The sequence below is a fragment of the Mustela nivalis genome (genome assembly GCF_964662115.1).
Source record: "Mustela nivalis genome assembly, chromosome: X".
NCBI classification, from domain to species: Eukaryota; Metazoa; Chordata; class Mammalia; order Carnivora; family Mustelidae; genus Mustela; species Mustela nivalis.
The window spans coordinates 29,072,863-29,089,942 of NC_139040.1; the positions used below are offsets into that span (position 1 = coordinate 29,072,863).

The following is a 17,080-nucleotide window of genomic DNA, read 5'->3' on the forward strand; positions in this document are numbered from 1 at the left end:
TTAATACACATTGCCACATACATGGAAAGTTCTAAATGAACATCATGGTAATCACAAACCAAAAACCTGTAACAGATACACAATGAAGACAAAGGAATCTAAGCATAACACTAAAGAAAGTCATCAGGCATCAAGGCAACACAGCAAGAACAGAAAGACAACTATAAAAACAATGATCAGTTATTCTGAGGGAGACAAACCATAAGTGACTCTTAATCTCACAAAACAAACTGAAGGTTGCTGGGGGGGAGGGGGCTTGGGAGAAGGGGGGTGGGGTTATGGACATTGGGGAGGGTATGTGCTTTGGTGAGTGCTGTGAAGTGTGTAAACCTGGCGATTCACAGACCTGTACCCCTGGGGATAAAAATATATGTTTATAAAAAAAATTATTTAAAAATGATCAAAATAGCATACATATCAATCAATTACTCTAAACATAAATGAAATAAATGCTCCAATCAAAAGACATATGGTGAAACAAAAGACAGGGTGACTGAACTGATTTAAAAAAAAAATGACCTATCTATTTGATACCTGAAAGAGACTCAATGCGGACCTCAAGACACATACAGGCTGAAAGCGAAGGGATAGGAAAAGATATTCCATGCAAATGGAAGCAAAAAAATAAAAAAAGGAACCCTGAGTAGCAATGATTATATCAGACAAATTAGATGTTAAAATAAAGACTGTAGCTCAACATCACTAAATATCAAAACCACAAGGAGTTAGCACCTCACACACGTCAGAATGGCTGAAATCAAAAATAAAAAAAAACAACAGGTGTTGGTGAGGATGTGGAGATAAAGGAACTCCTGCACACTGCTGATGGGAATGCAAACTGGTACAGCCACTGTGGGAAACAACAGGAAGGTTCCTCAAAAAATTAAAAATAGGGACCCCTGGGTGACTCAGTCCTCAAGAATCTGCCTTTGGCTCAGATCATGTTCCCAGAGTCCTGGGATCGAGCCCCGCATTGGGCTCCCTGCTCCATGGGGAGCCTGCTTCTCCCTCTTCCTCTGCCTATTGCTCCCCCTGCTTGTGCTCTCTCTCTCTTTCTGTCAAATAAACAAATAAAATCTTTAAAAAAATATGTCAATGAAGAAAGCAAAGAGGAAATATAAAAAATAACTGGAGACAAATGAAACTGAAAACAGGACATTTCAAAATCTATGGGATGGAGCAAAGTGGTTCTAAGATGGGAGATTATAGCAATACAGGCCAACCTCAAGAAACAAGAAAAATCTCAGTCTAACCTTATACCTAAAGGAGCTAGGAAAGAAGAGAAAATGAAGCCCAAATTTAGCAGAATGAATGAAATAATAAAGAGTGGAAATAATTGAAACTGAGACCAAAAACATGATATCAAGGAAATTAGGAACTGATGCTTTGAAAAGATTAACAAAATTGATAAACCTTTAGCCAGTCTCATCAAGAAAAAAAAGGATCAAATATATAAAATCAGGAATGTAAAAGAAGTTACAACTAATACCACAGGAATACAAAAGATTATGAGACTACTATGAAAAATTATTTGTCAATAAATTAGACAAACTAGGGAAAAATGCATAAATTAATAAAGAAAGAGAATATTCTGAGAATCAACCAGAAAGAAACAGAAAATCTTAACATACCAATTAGTAAAAGGGATTGAATTGGTAGTCAAAAAACTCCCAACAAGGGGCACTTGGGTAGCTCAGTAGGTTAAGCATCTGCCTTTGGCTCAGATCATGATCCTGGGATCCTGGGATTGAGCCCCACGTCAGGCTCACTGCTTCTTCCTCTCCCTCTGCTCCTACTCTCTGCTCCTTCTCTCTCTCTCTCTCAAATAAATAAAATCTTAAAAAAAAAAAACTCCAACAAACATAAATCCAGAACCAGGGGCACCTGACTGGTTAAGTCAGTACAGCATGTGTCTCTTGATCTTGGGGTAGTGAGTTCAAGTCCCATGTTGTACGTGGAGCCTACTTAAAATAATAAATAAATAAATGATTAATTAATTAATAATAAACCCCCATAAATCCAGGACCAGATAGCTTCACAGCTGAATTCTACCAAACATTTTTTTTTGCAAAGAATGTAACTTTATTAGAAATTCTGACATTTTAAAATAAAATTATTACATCTTTTTAAAAATGTACTCAATGGACTATAAATACCACAGTAATTAGAAACCTACAATCATCCATTAAAAAATATACAAACTATTCTCCAAAAATGTTGTACCAACAGTATAGGAAAGTATTCTTCTTCAATATGCTGACACTAAATATTATTAATTTTCAAAAATTTTGCCAATCGTGATAGGTGATCTGTTTTCCTTTGCATTTGCCTGATGCATAATGAAGCTACATACAGTTTCAAATGTTCATTGACTACTTTTGTTTCTTCAGCGTAATATCTATTCCTCTATTTTGTCCATTCTTCTTTTTTTTTTTTTAAGATTTTATTTATTTATTTGACAGACAGATCACAAGTAGGCAGAGAGGCAGGCAGAGAGAGAGAGGAGGAAATAGGTTCTCCATGGAGCAGAGAGCCCGATGTGGGGCTCGATCCCAGGACCCTGGGATCATGACCGGAGCCAAAGGCAGAGGCTTTAACCCACTGAGCCACCCAGGCGCCCCTTTGTCCACTCTTCTATTAGGTTATCTTTTTCCTTTCAATTTGTAGGATTCTTTGTAAATTAGGAATGTAAATCTTTCTTTATTATGTAGGTTGCAAATATTTTCTTAGTGATTTGCTTTAAATTTTTGTTTAAGAAGGCAACACTTTATTTTTTCAGAGGATATATTTATCTATTTGAGTAATCTCTATACCCAATGTGGAGCTTAAACTAATGATTCCAATATCAAGAGTTGTACACTCTTCCAACTGAGCCAATCAGACACCCCTGAAGGAAACACTTTAGATTCTACCAAACATTTAAATAAGAATTAATACCTATCTTTCTTGAACTGTTCCAAAAATACAGAAGAGGGAAAAATACTTCCAAATTGATTTTACCTGATTATTTGATATACCTGATAGCATTACCCTGATACCAAAATCAGATAAAGACCCTACAATAAAAGAAAATTACAAGTCAATAACCCTGATGAACATACATGCAAAAATTCTCAACAAAATATGCACAAGATGAATTCAACTGTACATTAAAAGGACCATTCACCACGATCCAATGATATTTATTCCAGCGATGCAAGGATGATGTAGTACCTCCAAATCAATCATTGAGATACAATACACTAAGTAATGAAAGATAAAAACCATGTGATCATCTCAATAGATGCAGAAAAAACATTTCACAAAATTCAGCATCCATTTATGAGATGCACTATCAATAAAGTAGATACAGAAGGAACATAACTCAACACAATAAAGGCCACATATGACAACCAACAAACATCGTACTCAATGTAAAAAAGCTGAGAGGTTTTCTTCCAAGATCAGGAAGGCAAGGGTTCTTTTATCTCAATATCGTACTGGAAGTACTAACCACAGAAATCAGACAAGAATATACAAATGGCATCCAAATTGGTAAGGAAGAAGTAAAACTGTCACTATTTGCAGATGACATAATACTATATACTATATAGTATACTATATATAAAAAACCCTAAAGACCACCAAAAAACTATGAGAATTAATAAATTTGGTAAACATATAAGATACAAAATCAATATATAGAAATCTGTTGTGTTTTCTACACAATAATGACAAAATATCAGAAAGAAAGTTAGGAAAAAAATCCCATTTACAACTGCACCAGAAAAAATTGCTTGGGAGTAAATTTAACCAAGTTGAAAGGCCTGTAATCTGAAAACAATAAACCACTGATTAAAAAAAAAATTGAGGGGCGCCTGGGTGGCTCAGTGGGTTAAAGCCTCCGCCTTCGGCTCAGGTCATGATCCCAGGGTCCTGGGATCTAGCCCCTCATCGGGCTCTCTGCTCAGCGGGGAGCCTGCTTCCTCCTCTTTCTCTGCCTGCCTCTCTGCCTACTTGTGATCTCTGTCAAATAAATAAATAAAATCTTAAAAAAAGAAACTGAAGATAAAACAAATAAATAGAAACATATATATACTATGATCATAGATAGGAAGAATGAATATTGTTAAAATGTCTATAATACACAAAACAACACCAGGTTTAATGAGATCCCTATGAAAACACCTATAGTGGGTGTTTTGTGGTTGTTTTCTGTTAAGCTATATTTTAATTCCAGCATAGTTAACATACAGTGTTATATTACTTACAGGTATACAATATAGTAATTCAACAATTCCATACATCACCCTGTGCTCATCTAGACAAATGCTTTACTTAATCCCCATTTCACCCATCCCTCCACCCACACTTTGGTAACCATCAGTTTGTTCTTTATACTTAAGAGTATGTTTTGTGGTTTCTCTCTTTTTTTCCTTTGCTCATTTGTTTGGTTTCTTAAAGTCCACATGTAAGTATATAGCATTAGACTCCCTAGCTCCATCCGTGTCATTGTAAATGGATTCACAGAATTAGAACAAATAAACCTGAAATTTCCTTGGAAACACAAAAGAACCAGAATAGTCAAAGCAGCCTTAAGAACAAATCTGGAGGTACCACAGTATCAGATTTCAAACTATACTTTAAAGCAATAGTAATCAAAGCTGAATGGTACTACTGGCAAAAACACAGGTATGGGAGATCAATAGAACATAACAGCCCGTAACAGCCTGGGGTGCCTGGGTGCCTCAGGCAGTTAAGCGGCTGACTTCCACTCAGGGTGTGATCCCAGAGTCCTGAGCAAGGAGTCTGTTTCTTCCTCTCCCTTTGTCCCTCTCCCCTGCTCATGCTCTCTTCTGCACACAAACGCATGCTCTCGCTCTCTCAAATAAATAAATAAAATCTTAAAAAATATATATAACATAACAGCCCAGAAATAAAACCAAGCTTATATGGTCAATTAATCTATGACAAAGGAGACAAGAATATACAATGAGGAGAAAAAAACAGTCTCTTCAATAAATGGTGCTGAGAAAATGAATAGCTACCTGCAAAAGAATGAAACTGGACCCCTTTCTGGCTCAATACACTAAAATAAACCAAAAATAAATGAAAAACCAAAATGTAAATGGGGAGCCTGGGTGGTTAAGCATCTGACTCTTCACCTCAGCTCAGGTCTTGATCTCAGTGTCATGAGTTCGAGCCCCATGTCTGGCTCTAGGCTGGGCATGGAGCCTACTTAAAAAAATAATAATAAAATAAAAGAAACTAATAAAGACCAAAATTTAAGATCTGAAACCATAAAACTCCTAAAAGAAAACACAGAAAATTTACAAACACCAGCCATAACAATATTTGTCTGGATATATCTCCTCAGGCATGGGAAATAAAAGCAGAAATTATTAAATAGGACTACATCAAACTAAAAAGCTTTTGCACAGCAATGGAAATCATCAAGAAAACAAAAAAGCAACCTCCAGAATAGAGAAAATATTTGCAAACCATATCTGATAAGGGGTTAATATTCATAATTCATAATCAATGCATACAACTCAACACCAAAACAAAAATCGAATTAAAAAAGCGCAAAGTACCTAAATAGACCTTTTTTCTTAAAAAAAATTACATATGGCCAATGGACACATGAAAAGATGCTCAACATCACTAAATATCAGAGAAATACAAATCAAAACCATGATATCACTTAACACCAGTAAGAAGGCCCAGGGTGAAAGGAGAAAAAAACAAGTGTTGCACAGAAATGTGTAGAAGAGGGAACCCTTCTGCAATATTGGTGGGAACGTAAACTGATGCAGCCCCTATGAGAAACAGTGTTAACATCCCTCAAAAAATTAAGAATACAGGCATCATACAATGCAGTAATTCTACTTCTGGGGATTTACCCCAACATGAACAAAAATACTAATATGAAAAAACATATTCACCCTAATATTTATTCCAGCATTATATACAATAACAAAAAAATGGAATCAATTTACGCGTCCATCCATGGATGACTGGATAAAAAAGATGTGGTATAGATGCACAATAGAATATTTACTCAGCCATGCTGAAGAATGAAACCTTACCATTAGTGGTAATGTGGATGAATCCAGATGGCATTATGCTACGAAATATATCAGAGAGAGAAACACAAATACCACATGATTTTGCTAAAAAATGGAATCTAAAAACCAAATCAACAAACAAAACGGAAACAGAATAAAAAATGTAGAGAACAAACGAGGTTGCCCAAAAGGAGAGGTTGGGGGATGGGCAAAATAGCTGAAGGGAATTAGGAGGTGAGAGATTGCTGTCCAAAATAAATACGTCTCCACTTGAAAAGTAAAGCACAGGGAATATAATCAATGATACAATAATTACCTTCTATGGTGACATATGGTGAACTATAATGCCATGGTGAACAATTCCAAATATACATGATTGCCGAATCATTACGCCATACATTTGAAATTACGATATTTTATGTGAAGTACATTTCTTTTAAATTCTTTACGTAAAAAACAAAAGATATACACAGGAAAATTCGAAGAAAATAAAAAATAAAATCGATAAAATAAGACTATAAAATATACAATAATAAAAAAGGAAAAATACAATATATAACGAAAGAAAATAAAAACCAATGTGAACAGTAAAATAAAATATGAAAAGAAATGATAAAATAGAAAAACATCCAGTTTCCCTCTAGCGCTGATACTATTAAAATGCACAATTAAAAAGAAATACCACGGTGTCAATCCAGATACATACCACAAGTGGTTTCAAAAATTCTTATTTACACACGAGGATCCTGGAATCAAACCCGAAGATGGTGCCTGACTGCTCCTAAGAACACACCTTGAGAGGGAGATGAAGGATGGGGTCGAGGGCCCTCAGCTAAAGGCTGCGGCCACACAGGTCTCTGCCGGGAGGAAGGAGGTGAGTCACAGCGGCAGCTACGCAGAGCCCGCAACGTCGCCGGCTTGGGGGATGGGGGCTGCGAAGAAACGCTACGCTTTCCCCATCCCGAGGTAACACCCCGGAACCACAACTAGCACGGGAGGGGGGCCACGCGGGAGATCGCGGACACCTCGACTCACAAAAGCCGCAGTGGCGCCACAACCCAGACCTGGGGGACCGGGGGAGACATTTTGGGTGCACCGGCAAAACTCGTCCCCAGGGCAGGGGTCGTCCTGGCAACAAGGAGGGTGGTGTGTGCCAGTGTATATAACCCGATCGGGCAACAGGTACACGCCCTCGGTTCCGCAGGAGCCCCTCTCCCTGCCCGAGTCCCAGAGGACAAAAAGCCCTGTCCTTGCATAGCCGAGGGCTTGCATCGCCCGCACCCAAGGACCGCGGGCCACAGGCAGCATCTCGCCGAAAGGGGCCGGGCGGCTGGGAGCTGGCGACCGAGCGATGCCTGCCCTCGGCCTCTGGGGAGTCGGGGGAAAGGGAGGACAGAGAGCCCCGTGCTGGCCTTGGAGGGGACCCCTCTCGCGTTACCCTTGCGGACGCAGGACTCAGGACCCTCCCGCCCAGTGCCGTCGCCGCGTCCACTCCACCCGGAGGGGCGGCGGCGGACACCACTTGCGGAGCTCCAGCAGCACGCCCGGCTGCCGCTTCTCCGCGAGCCCCGTGAGTAGCCCCGTAGAAGTGTCCCTTCCAGATCCCGGGTGGGCCTCAGCTCCTCAACGCCACCGGGGCTCAGCACAGCCTGGAAGCACACCGTTCTCTCCCTTAGAAGCTGACGCCACCCGGTCGTGCAGGCGGCGCCGTTCAGCTGGGGCGGGGGCGGGACGGTGTGGAGGGCGGGGGAAGACCGGGTGCTGGAGGAGCGGTGGGTCCTTGTAAGTCGGCCGAGGGCACTTGGGGGAATCTCAGATGGCCATGGCCTCCTGATGGTGGCTCAGGCACGCGGGTGCGTGAAAGCAGCCCACCCCATGCACTGACCGCACGGCGCACACAAAACAAATACACAGAGAGTGAATTCATAACTTTATTGAAACGACAACAAGTGCCCCCGGATAGAGGGTCCGTGACTTTGCACTTCTCTCGAATACATTTAGCGGGCATTTAGTGAACTGCTCTTTCGGGTAAGCGCCACAGAACGGGAATCGGCTGCAAAAGTTGCCCCGTGGGGAAAAAACAGTCACGGAGGCCATTCGGTGGGAAAAGAGCTTACAAGAAAACCATGGACGGGGGATACCCGGGAGCGACCACGGGAGGGCAGCCGCAGGGCGGGTAAGGCGGAGGACGCCAGGGCGGAGGAGGCAAGAAGACAACAGGAAAGGGTGGCATGGGCGGCGGGGGGGGCCCCAGCAGCACTGGCTCGCGAAGAACCCACATGTATTCCGGCTCCTGAATGAGGATGGCACGGCAGGGTCCACCCACGTTAACGACGACGGGGGGGGGCATGGCCACGGGGGGCATGTTTCTGAACCTCAGTGCCCTCTGATGTCTCCTCCACTTGGCCCTCCTATTCTTAAACCAAACCTTCAATCAGAGAGAAAAAGGGATCGTTTTAGTACAGTGAGCATTGAACGTCATCCATGAAAAAACACAGCAGGCTACTCTCTCTGCCCTTGAGCTTTGCAACTGCATGGGGGAAGAAGCTATTTCCTCCTTGCTAAAGCAGCTTAGGGAAGGTAGGGCCACGGGCCCCCCTTGCAGCTCCCCCCACAGGGCACCCACCATGTGCCAGGCTCTGGCTCAGCTCCCTGCTTTGACTGGCCTCCCACCTTGCATGTGACTTCTCCCCGTTCTCAGCAGCAGGTGCAGCTGAGGAACTGCTCTCAGTCCCTGCTGTGACTTTTACCCCGGGGATGCCTGTGTCCTCCCAGCCGACCGACAGCTGTGCAGTGGCCACCACTCCCTAGTGACTAGGCAGGTGTCACCCTGCTTCTGGGGGAAGCTCAAAAGCTCTACTGAGGGGAACAACCCCCATTTTGAAAAGCCCATCTTCAACACAGACTAAGCAAATAATCCAGAGGCACGTGCTGGGTCTTGCAACAACAGCTTTCCTTTACGGATGACAAAACGGTCATTCCTCTTCTGAAACCTCTTCCCAGTGAAAAAGAGGGCATTGTGAGCGAGGCTTTGGGCATGGAGGGCCCAAGAGCCTGTGGTTGGTCTTGCTGGGAAAAAAGGCAGCTGGACACTATCTGAATATTATAGATGTTGGGGACAATGCCTGTTTACATGAACTAGGACCAGATTGATGAAATTCTTACACCCTTGGCCAGCCAGCAGCCTGGGGACAGAGAGGCATGCCGCCCTCACTGTGCCCCATTCGGCCTCATCCTGCCTGCCCCACCCTCCAGGCTTTCCTGGGCTCAGCAGCCTGTCAGCTCCCTCTGCTCTGGCTGCGCTTCCAGCACCCTGGACAGGACCCCTGCTCTCTTGCTCTAGCTCACTCTCAATCAATCAATCAATCAATCAAATCTTAAAAAAAGAAAAAAACAAAAAACAAAAAAGAAATTCAAAGCGCTGTAGAGTTTGGAAACAGAGGAGAACCTTATGTGTTTTCCTCACTTGCGTCTTCTGACTCCTTTTCCCTTCAGACCCGACTGAGAGAGCAGGGTGCCAGCCGAAGCTGTGGAAAATCAACTCACCCAAACTTAAGGGGACCTGTTCCTCTGAGCTTGCTTTGCCTGCTCCACAGGGCAGAGAGGCCTGGGCCTCTCCAGATCTGGGCACAGCTGACTGGGAGCCCAGCCCCTGGTCCCAGGGGTCTGCTTTGTAGGCTGCCCGTGTGAGCTCCCTACCTCTGGTCCGCAGCCCCTCTCCATCACAGATGACGCTCTGTGCAGGCAGCAAAGCGAATACACCCACTCTGACTTTTCTATTCCATTTCCCCCTTCTTACATCTCTTTTTTCCCCCCAAATTATCCTTCGATTCCACTCATGGCCCCAATCACCCCCTGATCCATGGACCCACAAATTAGCCATCACCCACTGAGCCAATGAAAAAGTCTTCCCGGGACGCCTGGGTGGCTCAGCTGACTAAGCGGCTGCCTTGGGCTCAGGTCATGATCCCAGCGTCCTGGGATTGAGTCCCGCATCGGGCTCCTTGCTCAGCCGGGAGCCTGATTCTCCCTCTGCCTACCACTCTGTCTGCTTGTGCTCACTCTCGCTCCTCTCTCTCTCTGACAAATAAATAAATAAAATCTTTAAAAAAAAAAAAAAAGAAAAAAAAGAAAAAGTCTTCCCAATCAGCACATGCCAGAATCCAGCCTAACTAAGAGCCGTCCCCACCAGGGACAAATGCCACACAATGTCTTCGTAAAAGGACCACAAAAGGAAGACCAAGATCTCAGGTGTCAGACATTCCTCTCCGGAATGTGGTGGTTTCAGAAATTAGAATGTGAGTCCTATCCCGAAGGCATCATCCTCGCCTGCCGCTTCCCCCTGTGCTCCCAACCCACGGCAGCCACCTGGCTGGACCGGCCTCCGCCTTTGCTAGCTTGCTGGGACCTTGCTGGAAAGTGTTGTTTCTGTCTATTTGCTCTATGAGACCGATTTCAAAGGTGGCACATCCCCCCTCCCATCTCCACCATAAGACACCATCTACTATTTAAGAAGGTTTTCAGGCTGACGGATCTTTCCTCTCTCAGGCTGAAGGAGTTCCAGAAAATGAAGACGTAGGCCCGCCACTCTCCACACCTGTTTGCCAAATACTTAAAAGCAACAGCTCTAAAAATAAATTAATGAAATTTAAGATTCTTTAAGTAAAACAAAATATTTTCTTCAGTTGAAAAGTGAAATTGCCTTCGTCTGAATCCTAGAGCAAGAAATCATGTTATATTAGGGCGCCTGAGTGGTTCACTGGGTTCAGCGTCTGCCTTCAGCTTGGGTCAAGATCCTAGAGTCCCAGGATCCAGCCCCATGAGGGGCAGCTCCCTGCTCAGCAGGAAGCCTGCTTCTCCCTCTGCCCCTCCAGGCTGGTGGGCTTGGGTTAGCTTGGTGGTGTGCTCACTCACTCTCAAATAAATAAAACCTTTAAACAACAACAAAAATGTAATCATACATATTAAAAAAAAAACAGCAACAGACCTAGACACTTGCACTAAAAACAGTTAAGAGTAAAAATAAAGGTTTGAACTTTTAAATTAAAAAAATATTTATACTGACAGAATAAAATTGTTTCGTCTGAATCCTAGAGAAATAAAATCATAATATTAAGAGGGAAAAACATAGCAGGAGCCCCAGGCGGTTTTACTCGACGCCCTACCCTCCGCATAAGTCTCAGCTTCACTGGACAGAAGTTGGTTGCTTATCTGCTGTGTCATATGCGTGAAATCTTCCCTCAAGCCTATGCCAAAATATCTGAACATTCTCTCCTTATGCAACGAGCTTATGCTTGTTTTCAAAAAATTAGTGTAATTCAGCTCCTTAGTGCTTTAATTTGAATGATTTCCACTTCAGACTCCCTCCCGACGTGACCCGATGATGAAGAGGGGCCTGCATGATAACCCTCTCAGGAGTGGAGCTGTATGTGAGTAGGTGCGCTTGCGGCTCTCCTTTTCTTTCGATGTGTACAAAATGTCTATGTTTCTGGAGCTATTATTATAAAATAGCATGACATATTATATATATAAACATATATATTACAAAATAAAACCCATTATAAAATGGGGTACAGATAAATGTATTATATATATAATATATACAAGTCACATGAGTAATTATATAGGAATATATATGAAGTACATAAATTGTTGAGAGCCTCGTGTCTAGAAGGGGTTAACCCAATAGAGCAACAGTTCTTGCGAACCTCTTCAACGGAGGACTTTCAGGGGTGGCAAGCTAGAGTGCCACCGTGTTTCCCTGGATTGTTATGAGAACATTGTAAGGTCTGGCTTGTTGCCATTGCAGCTGCTGTCTCAAGACTAAGTTAATAAGGCTCCTGTGTTTTGAGAATATTGAGTTATGGCCCAAGTGTCCAAACCACGAAGGTCAACGCTGTCTGCTATCTCTGCTTGGCCAGCTACTCTCAGGCCAAAATAGAAACTAGATGTACAGCAGGCGATTCTCTTACTGTGTGGTATAAATCAGAACTCTGCAAAATAAACTTTGGCACTTGTTTGACACGTTTGCCTGTGTTCCTCCTGCTCCCCACACTCCCTTTCTTCATTCTCCTGTCCTGCAACCCTGTTCCCTTTTGTCGCGCCGGCGGCGACAATAAATATACCCTTATACTATAATACTTAAACAATACATGATGATGCTGTTGTAGAAAAACAGTACTACTATAGAATGATATTGCTGTATCAACGTATGACCATACCAATCAAGAATGAGTAGCACTTATTAATAAATATTAATCTGTAATTGGCACAATAAAGAACACTCTACTGGCTCTAGTATATGGCAATTATATACTACATAAGACTATAATAATAGTATCATGGATAATACTTATATTAATTATCTGTGAATTACACAAATATATTTTATATTAGCTACAACAATTAGGTCACACTGATATATATATATATATATACATATATATATATATATATAAAACTCATCTGTTACTGAAAATACTTAAAAAATATACTTCTGATATTCTGCATATTCCTTGTATATATGTTCAACATATCAAATATATGTTCTGTTTAGATAAAGATATACGCATCTATTCTATGAAATAATGTACTTCATCCAGTATGTAATTGATATGCATACTTACTCCATTCGATGTATTTCTATCTTACATATTGGTATTAGATATAAATACCTAGGTAGGTTTGTATACAGTTAACTTTACCTATAAAAATAGTGCGTATACTATATATATGCTCAGTTATTCTGGTTACATTTCTATTTACACTAAAATTTAAAATTTATATAATTGTAAAATTTAATTTAAAATTAAAATTTAAAAATTTATATAAATATGAGTATTCTATGTCTAATTCAGTGACATCTAAAAGTACATATATGTACAGTTATACAAACATATATGTGTATTTTATACAAGGGATACTATACGATACTGATTTTTCCATTCCTTTAGGAAATCGCGTTCCCTCTGGAAATGTGCAATTTCCCTAGCCTGGGCTTTCTTTCTAACATTCCCTACCCCCCCCCCCCCGAGACCCAGAAGTTCAACACTTATTTCCCAAACTAGCAAAGGCAACAAGAACTGGGAAGGTGAGGTCTAGGACAGAGGTGCCCAAGTCCTGAAGCCTGTTGTAGAACCGCTCCCAGCCAAATGGTTTTTTTCTGGTTTACTGACCTGCACTCTGGCTTCAGGCACGTTCATGAATCTTGCAAGCTCCTGGCTGAGGGGAGAAAATCCCAAGTACTCAGGATTGGGAGTTGGGGGTGAGTTAAAATAGAGGATTTTTCCTTCCTCTTCCTAAAATTTTTCCTCGGGGAGGCATCCGTGACATCTGATGGAGCAATCTCTACATTAGAAAAAGTCACACCATTTCGGGATTTACAGTGAGATTCAGGTGACCAAGAATGGAAGGAGAGCCCAGCTGAAGGAGGCAAAGTCCCCGAGAAGAGGGGACATTCTAATTCAGTTTCTTCTCGTGTTACCAACTTCAAAATGAAGAAAAGTCTGAGGATCTCTCTCTACAGACTTTTAATCCTTGCTCTTACCCATTTTATGGATTAAGTTAGAGCCCTCTCATAAGGTGCTGTCCCTCCATCTCTCTCTCTCTCTCTCTCTCTCTCTCCCCGACTTTGCCCCCCCCCCCTCTGTGATGATCAAATTCGAGTACATTCCCACTGGGTGCTAAGGGACGGCACCAACTGCTGTTCATTCCTTGGTGGTGTTATTTTCAAGTTTTGGTCTCACTGACGTCCCCCCACATTCCCCCACACCCCACCCCACCAGCAGACCCCATGCCCCCACCACTCTTCTGGACCCTCTAGGTTGAGCTTTCCCGCAAGCAACACTTTTTTTTCCCCCCGCAAGCAACATTTAATTGTACTTTTTCGTACTTCAGATTTTCATTTTAAATAATCTCTATGACCGGCGTGGGGCTCGAATTGAAGGCCCCAAAATCAAGAGTTCCAGGCTCAACCCACTGAGCCAGGCTTTTCTTTTGTTTTGTTTTAGCTTTCAAGGTTTTTCAAGACCTCCAGCATAATCTAAGGGAAGGCAGAACATTCCGGAATCCAGATAGTTTCCGACTGTAGTCTTAAAAATGTAAAAATGGGTGCAGGGGCCTCACGGTGGGTGTAGAGATTCCTTAAAATGAACAATTTGTACAAAAGTGACGACGAGTAGGTTTCTGACGACGTTAAACAGAGGTAGGCTCTTAAACCATTCGCTCCCGCGTCTCAGACCTGCGGCCCCCGTCCCCGCTAGCTCGCTTCCAGCAGGACCTTCCTCTACCAAGTGCGGCAGACAGTTTGCTGGCCGGACGCGTTCCAATGGGCGTGAATGTCCGCCTTCAGCCCCCGCCCGCGTGCCCGGCAGCCTGGAGGCGGCTGGCCTTTCTGACCGCGGCGAGGACCCACGCTGAGAGCCCGCCCGCGTCCCCCCACCCCCGGGCCGCCCCGCCCCTCGCTCCGCCCGCGCCCCCCAGGGCCTGCGCCTCCCGGGGCCCGCGCACCCCCCGGGGCCCGCGCCTCCCGGGGCCCGCACCCCCCGGGGCCCGCGCCCAGCGCCCCGGTCCGCTTACCGCATCAGCGCGTTGGGATACTGAGTGCGCTGGAACAAGCTCTCCAGCTCGCGCAGCTGCAGCCGGCTGAACGGGACTCGATGGGCCCCCGGCGGCCCGGGCGCTGGTGCCCGGCCTGGGGCAGGGGCCTGGGCCGGCGGGCCCTGCGGCAGCGGCGGCCCTTCGGCCCCCTGTGGTCCCTCCGGCTTGGGCTGGCCCACCTGCCCCTCCTGCCCCTCCTGCTTCTCCAGCTCCCGCTGCCCTGGCGCAGGCAGTAGAAATTCTGCGGCCTCGCGGCCGTCCACCGCCTCTTCGACGCCGTCGCCATCGCTGTCGCCGACGCCATCGCTGTAGCCGACGCCATCGCTGTCGCTGACGACATCGCTGTCCGTCTCCTCCTGGACTTCAGCGGCTCCAGGGCCCTGCTCGGGTGTGAACTCGGCCCCCGCTTCCGCCGCCGCTCCCTCTCCGGCGTCTCCGGGAGCCTCGGGGTCTCCGGGCTCTCCACTTAGCGACATCGCCTCAGGCTGGGGTTCTGCAAAGGACGAGATCCACACAGAAAGATCAGGGCGTCGGAGCCCGGGGCTGTGGGAAGGAGGGGGTGAGGGTCAACCTCTGCGGGGTGACCGGACCGCTCCCCTCGCCCGGGGACCTTGGTCTCTGGGGCTTGACGCCGGCGCCTGTCCCAACGGGCACGGACCTTGCGGCACTTCCCGCTCCTCGTCGACGCCCAGGCTGAGGAAGCCGGTGCCCTCGTCCTGGTCTGGGCCCGGAGGCTCCATATCCCTGGTGCCGTCAGGCGCACATTCCCCGTCAGACCCTGCGGGATCCATGGGTGACCCAGAGAGCGGTGGCCTGCCAACGGGCTTCCGCCAAACGGTCCTGGCGTTGTCAGGTTCCGGAAAGTCTGAGTAGCCGCCCTCCCTATATATACCCCCCACCCCCCGCTGCGGGGGGGTGGGGCCCGCCGAGGTGCGCATGCGGCTCGGGCCTGGGCCCCAAGCCTGCGTGTGCACTTGCGAGGGTACTCCGGGAGGGAGCACTTGGCCTAGGGCATCCGAGCCGTCGCGGCCTAGCTAGAGAGGCTGAGTCTTCCAGTCGACGCTGGGCTCACACGCCCCAGACTGGTGGTCTGTGTCCCCCAGGGGAAGGCGCCACGCTGGATCGTGCCAGCCCGTGTGGGCAGGGGAAGACGCAGAGCCCACGCTAGCTCTGGAGACGCCGCCGAGGGCTTGGGAGAAGGTCCCTGGCCAGCCCTGCGAATCCAGGAGCCGCCACTAGGCAGGGAATAGTCATCCGAGGAATGTGATGGGCTCTGAGGTGGCCCCCTCTGAGGCTTTTCGGGAGGCGGCCCAAGTCAGAGCCCGCCACACCCCCGGGTCCCCGGGAACGGGAGCTGGTGCTGGGGTCTTCTGAGCACGTCTGGTGCCTAGATGCACCGTGCAGATGAAACCACGCTTGCCCCTTCACAGGGGCCTGGACCTCCGGGATTTTAGCCCCGAAGCCACACTTCAGGACAGGGCTGCGAACCTGCACGGGGCTTAGCGCCCTCTAAGTCGGCTCAGACTGGACAGCCCTCCCACGGGTTGGGGTTTTGGCCAGTTTTCCTCGTTCAAACTTTGCTCTTCTCATCGCCACCATGGATGCCGAAACCCCTTCGGGCACAGTGTCTATGCCTCCACCTTGAGACTCTCTCTACGAGCATGCGTGTTCCTTATGGTGGGACCCTTTGGATCTGGGTCATTACCCACTTTCTGGCCTTTGTCCCCCCTCCCCCCACACACACAGACATCCTCTTTCCTGGGTTTTCCAAGAAATATCTTCCTGAGCCCTTGCTGAGGAATAGCTGAATTTTCTTTCTTGTTTGTTGTTTTTCTTTTCCGTTCTTGTTTTTGTTTCTTCTAGCGAGAATACATCCTTATTGGTTGGAGAGTTGAGTTGAGCAAGTTTTTGGTTTCTCCAGGTGAGTCCAATAAAGGGACAGGGCCCAGAGGTTTGGGGTATGGAAGGAATCGATGACAGTGACTCTACCGTTTGTCCCAATTCAGTAAATGCCAGGTGTCCTGCATTCTTTCAGAAGTGAATTTTACATCCCAAGGAGAAAACCCTAAGTAAATAGAGCTCAGCCTGATGATAGGCATGATTTTTTTTTTTTTTTGAAATGAAAGAGAGCACGCCTGATTGAATGCTCCAACACCTGTTACTATCCTAACTATTGGAAATAGCTCCTAGGCCCGGGTCCCGTGCTGGACAATGTCCCTGAAGGACCCTGCGATCACCACACAGCCAAGTTCACCACTCTAGTTGAAATCCGAATCTTCAGCATACCCACAGGCTCCCAGGGCATCGTGTGCCCAAGGTGCCTCAGCCCCCGTGCCTGAGGGGGAGAAGTGCCCCTGCCTCGTGGTCCTGGAGGATGGCTCAGACACCCACCGCAGGTTTGGGGACCAGTCCCTTTTCACAGAGGTGGTAAGGGA

At 45.8% G+C, this 17,080-nt stretch overlaps 2 protein-coding genes and 1 long non-coding RNA gene across 13 annotated transcripts in view; 1 reads left to right on the forward strand and 2 right to left on the reverse strand.

The window, feature by feature from the left end:
• The window catches only part of LOC309855734, a 55,580-nt gene extending 48,424 nt beyond the window's left edge, over positions 1-7,156 (reverse strand). For 2 of the 10 annotated variants that reach the window (XR_014306956.1, XR_014306957.1), the window contains exon 1: positions 6,754-7,147. This is a non-coding gene — a long non-coding RNA (uncharacterized lncRNA). Of the gene's footprint in view, positions 1-6,753 lie in introns of all 10 variants that reach the window. The other 8 variants (XR_014306959.1, XR_014306962.1, XR_014306960.1 and 5 more) reach the window with 6 other exon arrangements.
• A 113-nt stretch (positions 7,157-7,269) lies between these two features.
• Positions 7,270-17,080, forward strand: part of LOC309855729 (uncharacterized protein) — a 37,516-nt gene continuing 27,705 nt past the window's right edge. For both annotated transcript variants that reach the window (XR_014306951.1, XR_014306952.1), the window contains exons 1-2: positions 7,270-7,617; positions 11,407-11,484. The gene's annotated coding sequence lies outside the window, so the exon portion shown is untranslated. The remainder of the gene's footprint in view (positions 7,618-11,406; positions 11,485-17,080) is intronic.
• LOC309855723 (uncharacterized protein) lies at positions 7,965-16,372 on the reverse strand. Its single transcript, XM_082716270.1, has 4 exons — positions 15,304-16,372; positions 14,625-15,138; positions 13,223-13,268; positions 7,965-8,475 (listed from the first exon to the last, which is right to left on the reverse strand). Exons 1-4 carry the CDS (start codon positions 15,581-15,583, stop codon positions 8,161-8,163), a joined length of 1,155 nt encoding a protein of 384 aa, XP_082572396.1. The 5' UTR covers positions 15,584-16,372; the 3' UTR covers positions 7,965-8,160.